Source organism: Limanda limanda, chromosome 8 (assembly GCF_963576545.1).
Source record: "Limanda limanda chromosome 8, fLimLim1.1, whole genome shotgun sequence".
Classification (NCBI taxonomy): domain Eukaryota; kingdom Metazoa; phylum Chordata; class Actinopteri; order Pleuronectiformes; family Pleuronectidae; genus Limanda; species Limanda limanda.
Genome location: NC_083643.1, coordinates 24,374,482 through 24,384,426, shown reverse-complemented (window position 1 = coordinate 24,384,426; position 9,945 = coordinate 24,374,482). Strand labels below are relative to the sequence as shown.

General features: G+C 42.4%; 1 protein-coding gene across 1 annotated transcript; it reads right to left on the bottom strand.

Moving 5' to 3' along the window:
* On the bottom strand, nt 1-556 carry LOC133009496 (lactose-binding lectin l-2-like). Its single transcript, XM_061077009.1, has one exon. It carries the CDS (start codon nt 490-492, stop codon nt 1-3), a length of 492 nt encoding a protein of 163 aa, XP_060932992.1. The 5' UTR covers nt 493-556.
* Nucleotides 557-9,945: the final 9,389 nt, after the last annotated feature.

Sequence of the window (9,945 nt, the reverse complement as noted above, 5' to 3'; positions counted from 1 at the left end):
TCACTGAGGACAGATTATTTGAGATGCACAAACAGAAGGATAATTTTCACTACACAATCCATCATTCCATTTCTTTTCGGTGTATAAATTGTTATGACCACAGTTTTGCCTTCCTTCATAGTTGTTTGGCTGTCCTGGGGACCAAAAGCTAAAGTTCACTCCACAACCATCAGACCACATCCAGCTGCCTTCTTTGTGGAGGTCGCTGAGTCCGATCCAGGTGTATCCTTCAGCATGATCAAAGTTCTTGATCAGGGCTGTGACGAAATTCTCTTCATCCAGACTGTGGATAGACACCAGGTTGGCTCCCTGTGACACACAGTAGAGCTCTGCATCAGCCCAGGTCATATGTGTGGACACGTACTTGTAGCAGCGGTTGTTGAAGCTGAACCAGAACATGGGACAGTTTCCACGCTGCAGCTTGACCTCAGGTCCATCTGAAGGAGACACAGCACCCAGGGTCAGGGCGAACAGAAGGAGGAGCAGGATCATGTTGGCGTCTCTCTCTCTCTCTGTCACAGGAGCAGGACGAGGGGTTGGAGATGATCTGCACTGTTGGATGAGAATGAGAGTTTGAAGGAGACAGGTGGGCAGGCTGCGTTCTTTTATACTCTTCAGAGAGGGTGTCTGCTCTGTTGATGTGATATTATTGGTCAAAGGTACTTGGCAAACAATTTGTTTTATACACAGCTGCCCGATAAAAGTGTTTCTCTGGAAACAAGGCAGAAAAACCAACAGCTCACCTGGATGTCACAGAAGTTTTCCCATGATTTATCAGTTAAACCTTTTGACCACGTAAAACACAGCTTTAGAAAAGACGACGCGAGGGCAGATATGTCACTTTGTGGTTGACTTCTTCTCATTCACACCAGGTAAACAACAGCCAAACACAAGTTGACACATCGACAATGTTATGATTACAAAGTCTTAAATGTGTCCTCTCTTGTATTGTGAACTTTGTGTTTTTTCCAACATGCAAACAGCATTGCTTTAATTTAACAGGACTTCGCGCAGACATGACAGCAGCTAATAAGTGATTGAGCACAGCATCATCAGACTGACTTTCTCCTCTGCTGGCCACTGTCACAACCCACAGATAATTTATAAATAAGGAAAAAATACTTTTAATGAAATACATGAAATAGAGTAGATCATATTTGGATCACTGCTGTGACTCCTAATGATCTCATAAAGGGGTTTAATTGTTATTAGTGCTCTGAATAAACAGCATCTCCCCACTGCTTGGATCTCCCCAATAAGAACTCTGATGGTTACATGCTGTCAATAAATACATATTGTTTTAATCATGATAGTCAACCAACGAGTGTGTATTAGAAGTATTTGCCTCAGAATCACACAACACTGTAAAAACACAATAAGAAAATTAAAGGGAGGAACAGTGCCACAGTGGTGGGATGTAAAAAAGTACATTTACTTAGTTACTGTACTTAAGAACATTTTCCATGTGTCTGTACTTTAAGTAGATATATTTTTGTCTCTTTTCACTTTTACTCCACAACATATATCAGCTAATATCTGCAGTTTCTATGAATGCGGGCCTTTTTTGCCAAACACGTGGTGCTCTGGGCAAGTTGTAATCTGGATAGGAACCTATAGTGGCCCAAGTGGTAAATAGTTAATATGGCCCAAAAAACAATTTTTGCCCTCCAGCCCCTATGGTTCACTCCTCTGTGAAGAGTCTTGGTGTTCATTGGGACAGTGTTTTTACTCTCTCTCCAACCTAAAGATCTAGAGAGGGTGATCACATGCCTTCATAACTTCTCGACTTGATTCCTGTAGCCTGCAGCTCGTCCGAAATGCTGCTGCTCGCCTCCTTACAGTAAAGGAAAAGAGGGACCATATAACACCAGTGTTTAGCTCCCTCCACTGGCTTCCTCTTGGTCACAGAATTGATTTTAAAGCATTATTATTAACTTTCAAACCTCTTAATGGACTGGCACCGCCTTACTGAACTCCTTCATGTCCACTCTCCACTTAGAGAGCTGAGTTCAGCCACTCCGCTGCTCCTGGACTTACCTAAACCGAGGCTCATCATAACCAGAGGCGATCGAGCCTTTGCAGTATCCACCCTTTTTTTGTTTTTCTTTAATGTTATTTTATCTTTACTATTGTTTGTTGCTGGTTTTTATGGAAGTGTTTATTGGTGCTGACCAATCTTATTGTGTACCAGGTAGGTCAATGCAGGACAATTTGTTTTTAATGAGAGACATTTTTGAATTGTGTACAACGTATAATATTAATATTGGCATTATTTCTATTGACCAGGAAAAAGCATTTGATCGTGTCGATCGTTTATTCCTGTTTGCCACACTGCAGGCTTTTGGTGTTGGGGAGCATTTTCTGTCCTGGGTGAAATTATTATATAATGATACCTGTTGTGTTGTGAAGGTGGGGGGAGGGCTGAGCAGACCTGTACCAGTCGAAAGAGGGATAAGGCAGGGATGCCCCATCTCAGGCCAACTTCTCAGCGTGGCCATCGAACCTCTCCTGTGTCAGGACTCGGATGAAAGGCCTGCGTCTGCCTGAGCTGGCTCACAGCCCACCGATAGTAGTATCAGCGTATGCGGACGACGTGAACATCTTTGTCCAGGGTAACAACAAGTTCAGGGAGGCAGGAATAGTGAAGCTGGGCCACCTGACACGGACGTCACTTGAGAGGCTGGCAGAGGTGACGGGGATAAGATCTACCAGAGTGCTGCGGAGCCTCGTGGACGAGGTGTGGCAGGCGCTGCCCCAGGCTCTGCGGACCTTCGCCCAGAACCAAAGTCAGACTGACCATTCGACCAAAACACAAGAATACGGGTTCCCGAGTCACGTGGGTGCAGCATCCGGGATGGTCGCATGTTAGGGTGGCTCCTGTCCTGCACATGCTATTTTTGGAGTTATTAATGTAAAATGCATATATTTAAGTAATCTAACGCTCACCCTGAGAACTTGAATTGCTCAAATAGAATACTCTCGGTCAGGGAAAGGATTAGAAGACATGGCGACATCAAAATATTTCAGAAACCCTCCACACTCGTCTACCCGGAAAAGCCCGGCGCATGAAGTCGACCTCGAGGCCGCTGACGCTCGACATTAGATACACACTGGCTTTCCCCGCAACGTTGCACTTTAAATGGAGACGAAAAAACGTGAGCTGCAACACTGTCGAAGCCGCGGAGAGAGTCATTAATGAGCAATGATCGGGAGGAGCTATGGACTGAGATGAATGGAGAGGGGTGAGTTACTGTTTGAACCCGATGTGAGATTATGCGTTTTGTATTGAACTGAAGTGACCCATGTGCAGGCCAACAAGAGACTTTTCCTGATGCGGACCGGTCTTCATGGGAGCGGCGTTAATCCCACGGACCTTACGCGTGTTATCCTTTTACTTTTCTTTTCTTTTTCTTTTTTCTCTTTTCAGCAGCGAGGAGCGTTCAGCACTCGGACTCCGGCTGAGTTGTAGCAGCCGGACACCTTTTGTTTCAGCTTTATGTGCAAGCCCAGTTGGCATTGTTATACTGTGGTTTTGTTATATGTGTTCAAAAACCGGCAGGTACAGGGTAATGAGTGGTTATTATAAGGAGCCAAAAATGGTAACATTTTCTATTACGAATGGTTGCAGACATACATTTAAAGCACAGAGTACTTATCTCATCTTCCTCCTTTCTCTTTTTGTTTCCTATTGATTTTATTATTGTATTAATTTTATTTTTGAATGAAAAAATATGACTAGTAGACCAGTTAAGTTTATTTCTTGGAATATAAATGGATGTGGCAGCCCTATTAAAAGGAGGAAGATATTATCATTTTTGAAAAATAATCAGGCAGACATTGTGCTGATACAGGAGACCCACATGCAGGGTCTGGAGGCGGAGAAATTTAAAGTGGGATGGGTAGGACATATATTCCATAGCTCATTTTCGAGTAAACGTAATGGTGTTTTGATTTTGGTTCACAAGAATGTAAGTTTCATTTTGTTAAAACAAACTAAGAGGGAAGGATTATCTGTGTGTAAGCAGTGGTTGAGGGGGTGCCTCTTGTATTATGCAACATATATGCACCTAATAGGGGAGATCCCAACTTTTTCCACGAGGTAAATAAAATACTAGGAGATACTGAGGGTGAAATTGTCCTAGCTGGGGATTTCAATGAAGTTATGGATCCAGTACTGGATAGGAGCTCATTCAGACCTCCCCTCATGACCAAGGAGAGAGAAGCCTTACATATGTTGAGTAGAGATGTAGGACTAATGGATATATGGAGGCTGATAAATCCAAATGTGAAGGATTTTGCTTTCTTCTCCCACTGCCACAAAACTTATTCTAGAATTGATTTTTTTACAAAGTACTTCCTTGGCACATAATGTGGCTAACTGTGACATAAAAGCAATCTCCCTTACAGATCATGCACCGGTCGAGTTGTTAATTAAGGCCAATCTAAAAACTGAAAGGAAAGGTAGATGGAGACTAAACATTGGCTTAATGTCTGACTCAACTTTTAAAAAGACAATAGGAGAAGATTTGAAAAGCTTTTTTGAAATCAATATTGGTGGCACTGAAGATATAACTACTGTGTGGGAAGCCTCAAAGGCATGTATGAGAGGAAAATTTATAGCACAAGCCGCTAAAAAGAAAAGAGAGAATGTTGCCAGGATTAAAGATTTGGAGAAGGAGATAAAAGAGAAGGAATTAGACCTGTCAAAACACTTTTCTAATGGGAAATTTCAAGAACTTTGTAAGCTTAAATACTCTTTACATGATATTTATAATAAAAAAGCAGAATATGCTCTTTATAGACTGAAAACAAACTTTTATGAAGGTGGGGAAAAATGGGGAAATTATTAGCCAGACAGTTGAAGGAAAAAATCTTTGCTAATACCATACCAGTTATAAAACAGGGGAGTGCACAATTTTGTGATGCTAAAGATATAAATAGAATATTTCAACAATATTATGAGAAGTTATATACATCCTCCATGTCTCCTAGTGCCCCACAGGAAGATATGGAACAGTTTCTCCTTAAAATAGACGTACCCAAGCTCCCACCTCAGGAGGCAGTTGGTTTGGAAACACCTATAACCGAGGATGAAATAAGGAAGGCAATTTTTTCAATGAAAAATCTACTCCCAGTAGAATATTATAAAACATTTTCAGATATTGTTATACCGGTTTTACAGAGGGTATATCAAGAGATATTTGATAAGGGTCGTGTAGCTCCAACTTTTAATGAAGCGGTAATCTCACTAATTCCCAAAACAGGTAAAGATGCAGCAGATCCCTCCAATTTCAGACCCATCAGTCTGCTCAATCTTGATTGTAAGAATCTCACAAAAATCTTATCTAATTTTAGCGACACGTTTACAATTGGTTTTACCGAGCATCATTCATTCCAGTCAGGTTGGTTTTTAAAAAAATAGAACTTCAACTGATAATGTTAGACTGTTGCTACACCTTATGTGGCTGAGTAAATCCCAAAATACTCCTATAGCTGCCATCTCCCTAGATGCAGAAAAGGCCTTTGATAGGGTGGAGTGGCAATTTTGTTCTCCACCCTATCTCATTTTGGTTTCAACTCCAACTTCATTAAATGGATAAAAATGCTGTATAAAGAACCCAAGGCGGCAGTGATGACAAATGGAATAATCTCTCCCTTCTTTAATCTGACCCGGGGAACTAGACAGGGATGTTCATTGAGCCCATTACTGTTTATCATCTTTTTAGAGATTTTAGCGGTGTCTGTTAGAGCACACCCTGGAATAAGAGGTGTAAGGGGAGGAGACAATGAACATAAATGATTAGTATATGCTGATGACATCTTAGCAGTAGTATCCGAACCTCTGACTTCGCTGCCACATCTGATGGACACCATCCAATCTTTTTCAAAATTTTCAGGTTACTCCATCAACTGGAGCAAATCTGAGGCAATGCCTCTCTCCAAGTCATGTATTTCATCTATGGTGGAGAAGTTTAATTTTAGATGGGTACGACAGGGAATGAAGTATCTTGGCATAAAACTTCATGAGGATATAGACGAAATAGTGGCACTTAACTTCGACCCTTTACTTCAAAAGATGAAAATAAACCTTGATAAGTGGGGGAAACTAAAACTGACATTATGGGGAAAAATTAATGTTATAAAAATGATAATTGCCCCGCAATTCAGTTATGTGGCAATGATGTAACCGATCAATATACCATCCACCATCTTTAGACAATTGGATGATATAATAAAACATTTTTTATGGGTTGGAAAAAGACCACGAATTAAATTGAGAAAGTTATGTGCACATAAAGAGAAGGGAGGGTTGGGCCTGCCAGATCTTAGATTGTATTATTTAGCTTTTGAGTTGGCTAAAATAGCAAGGTACTGGCAGGCTGCAGAGGGTGAGACAGCTTGGATGAAGGTAGAAAAGGAGATATGCTCGCCTTTCCAACCTATAGAAGTATTGTCACAAAGAAGGTCTAACATCACAAATCCAATAGTTTTACATTCAAGGGATGTTTGGAGTAAAGTACATAAAATGTTTAAACTTACACATACTCTACAAAGATATTCGTCATTGTGGGATAATCCCGATGTTTGCATTGGGAAGAAACCTGTGTATTGGAAACAGTGGCACGCTAGAGGTTTAAACACCATTAATGATATATTTGAAGATGGAGTGTTATTGTCATATGATAAGCTGTTGCAGAAATTTGATTTGGTGGGAAAAGATCATTTTTGGAAATTTTTGCAAATGAGGAGTTGCATTACTTCGAAACCATACAATATAACCGATAATATGATGAGCGATTATATGAAACTTCATATCTAACAGAACTAAATAAAGTGACACCCAGCGGGTCAAAATGCTGATGTTATTGTTTCTTTGCGCAGTGGTTCTCCGGTCTTGTTTCCGAACTGTGTTGCTGATTCCACAGCTTGAATCTGCTTGAGGCTACACGGAGCTAGCTAGCTTCCCCCCAGCTAGCTCCCCCCAAGCTTCCACACACAGTCAGCAGGGACTCCCGACACTAACTACTACCCATTGTTTGCTTCTAACCTGACGGTATTATAGAAACAGTCTCATGATAGCAGTGGAATTAAAGTTGTGACAGCGGGTTTTTGCACTGTTACCACCGCAGTTAGCATGGTTGCTAGCCTGCTAGCCTAGCCCGCTAGCGCCGTTTTGAAAGCTCGTTATAACCGTATGTGACCGTCAGTGCTGGGGAGTAACGGAATACATGTAACGGCGTTACGTATTTAGAATACAAATTATCAGTAACTGTATTCCGTTACAGTTACAAATTAAATAGATGGTATTCAGAATACAGTTACATTGTTGAAATCAGTGGATTACATGGCGGCTGTGGCTGAGGGGTAGAGTGGTCGTCCTCCAACCTGAAGGTCGGCGGTTCGATCCCCAGTCTGAACCATCTGCATGCCGAAGTGTCCTTGGGCAAGATGCTGAACCCTCAATAGCCCCCCATAGAATAACAAAGTGCTGCAAGTAGATGCACTGTATGAATGTGTGTGTGAATGGGTGAATGTGAAACTGTACTGTAAAGCGCTTTGAGTGGTCATCATCAGACTAGAAAAGCGCTATATAAATACAAATCCATTCCATTCCATACTTCTCTGTTTACGCTGGGCAGCTCTAATAATATCACCCGTTGACCCAGTAGTATAAAAGCATATGAAGAAGAAGAAGATACACTTGATTTATCCCACACACATGCACAAACATGCACAGACACACTCATGCAATGGGGAAATTAGTCCTCTGCATTTATCCCATCTGGTGCAGGACACACATAGCAGTGGGCAGCCATGTACGGCGCCCGGGGAGCAGATGCTGGGAGAGTAAGGTGCCTTGCTCAGGGGCACTACAGGGTAGGGAGAATAGTCTTTTGATCTTTTGGACAGATCCAGGTTCGTCTTTTATGTAAGTTTTTGTTGAAACTCCGTGGAGTCGAACCGTGGAGTCACATATGGTCACTTGTTGCTCCAACATTAACTGCAACAGCGTCCCAATTTAATGTCATCCATCTTCAAGAACTTCTCCGCTGATTGCTCCGTTCAATGTCGGGTGTTGAGGGTAAATTACGTATTCTCCACTCAAGCCAATGGGTAGCCCCCCCCCCCCCCCCATGTCTGTAGTGGATGGGCAGAGGGGGGCATTTAATAATGTGATTGGTAAAATTGGTAAAATGAAAACTCCAGGACAACAGAAGGGGAATACAAACTATGGGATGTATACTTTATCATTTATATCATATAAAATATGTCATCAATATCGTTTAGAATCATTTGTCAGTGTGTTTCCTGGCGCGATACGCTCACGTCAAGCGCAGAAAAAAATAGACTCGACACCGAAACGATCGCAGCACGGCGCGAGGCAGCCTTGGCGCAGTGCGTCCCCTCAGCCTCCCGTGGGACCGGCACAAAGGATTAACATGGGAGTGGATGGGAGCCGGACATCCAGCTGGCCTGCCGCATCTTGCGGAGGGAGAGTTTAAAGAGCTGCTGCTCCACTGATAACAACGCCGCAATCATACACTTAAAAAATGCAATACAAACCGGAAGTATTCCAAGTATTCAGAATACGTTACTCAGATTAGTTAATGTAATGGAATACGTTACAGATTACATTTTTGGGCATGTATTCTGTATTCTGTAATGGAATACATTTTGAAAGTATCCTTCCTAACACTGGTGACCGTGCACACATGCCGTCAGTGCTCTAACGAGCCACCGTCAGACGGACAACTCCGCTGGCTTAGCACACACGTCACATTAATCGTAGAATCGTAGTTGTGTTTGTTGTGAGCGGGAAGTTTGAGGTCCGGAAATGTGAAATCCGGAAATGACGTCGTGCGGTAATGACGTCGTAGGGAAATGATGTCGTTCACAGACCAATCACAGCCAAGGGCTGTCCGTGGGGTCTCCGAAATAACAGCGCTCGGCGGCCGACGTCAGCGACCGCGCCGACGGCAAACCGGTCATCGTCCATCCGTGACAGGCATTGGTCGCGACCCTCTGGCCCTAGCCCTGCAGCAACATCAACGACAGCATCAACAACCCCAGGGTCCAGCCTCCTGTCCAGACCTGGGCGTCACCGCCGCCGCCGCAGCCTCCGTGGCAGCCCCGCTCGCGGCGAGTAAGAGGAAGAGGTGTCAGATATGCCCCAGGAACTAGGGCTGTAACACTCACACAAAGTGCCGCAGGTGTTACATACACATATGCACATATCCCTAGTTATAAACCACACACACACACACACACACACGCACGCGCACATTTCATGCCAGCTGGAACCAGCTCCAATGAGACAGAAGCAGCTGTTTACACATCCCAAAATATTGTGTTTTACAGAAACTCTTAAGTCCTTATTTAGTATTTGACATTGAAACAGTCTCCTCCTTATTCCCACCTCCTCTCTCAAGTCATCAGGAGCAAAGGCAAATGCTCCTCTTGTTTTCGGGCTCGTCAGATAAATATCATTTCAACTTCGTCATGTTATGTGCAGTTTGCTTCCACCACCGACTCAGTGATTTTCCAAAATGGTTTAAGTCAAATAAAAGTAGCCGTTTAGTTTCATGGTTAATTTTTCAAGTCATCCACTCCATTCTGTCCTCTGTCTGCATTCACTCTAAAAAATGATCCTTTAATTTGACCCATCATCATCATCATCATCATCATCATCATCATCATCATCATCATCATCATCATCATTTAATATTTATTCATATTTATCATTGATTTTAACAATAAGATTGGAATTGTTAAAATGAGCAAAAAACAAAAACCTGACAACACGTATGAAAAGTAATTGAGTGAAATGAGTGCAAAAATAGAAGTGTGCATTTGTATATTTATTGCTGAGGACTATTTCATGTCAACAAGCATCAGGTGATCAGTGATCAGGTTAAATCAGACTTAACAATGCCTGAGTATAGA

What these genes read in the sequence shown, in the direction of transcription:
- LOC133009496 (XM_061077009.1), bottom strand. Translation starts at nt 492, where the DNA reads ATGATCCTGCTCCTCCTTCTGTTCGCCCTGACCCTGGGTGCTGTGTCT.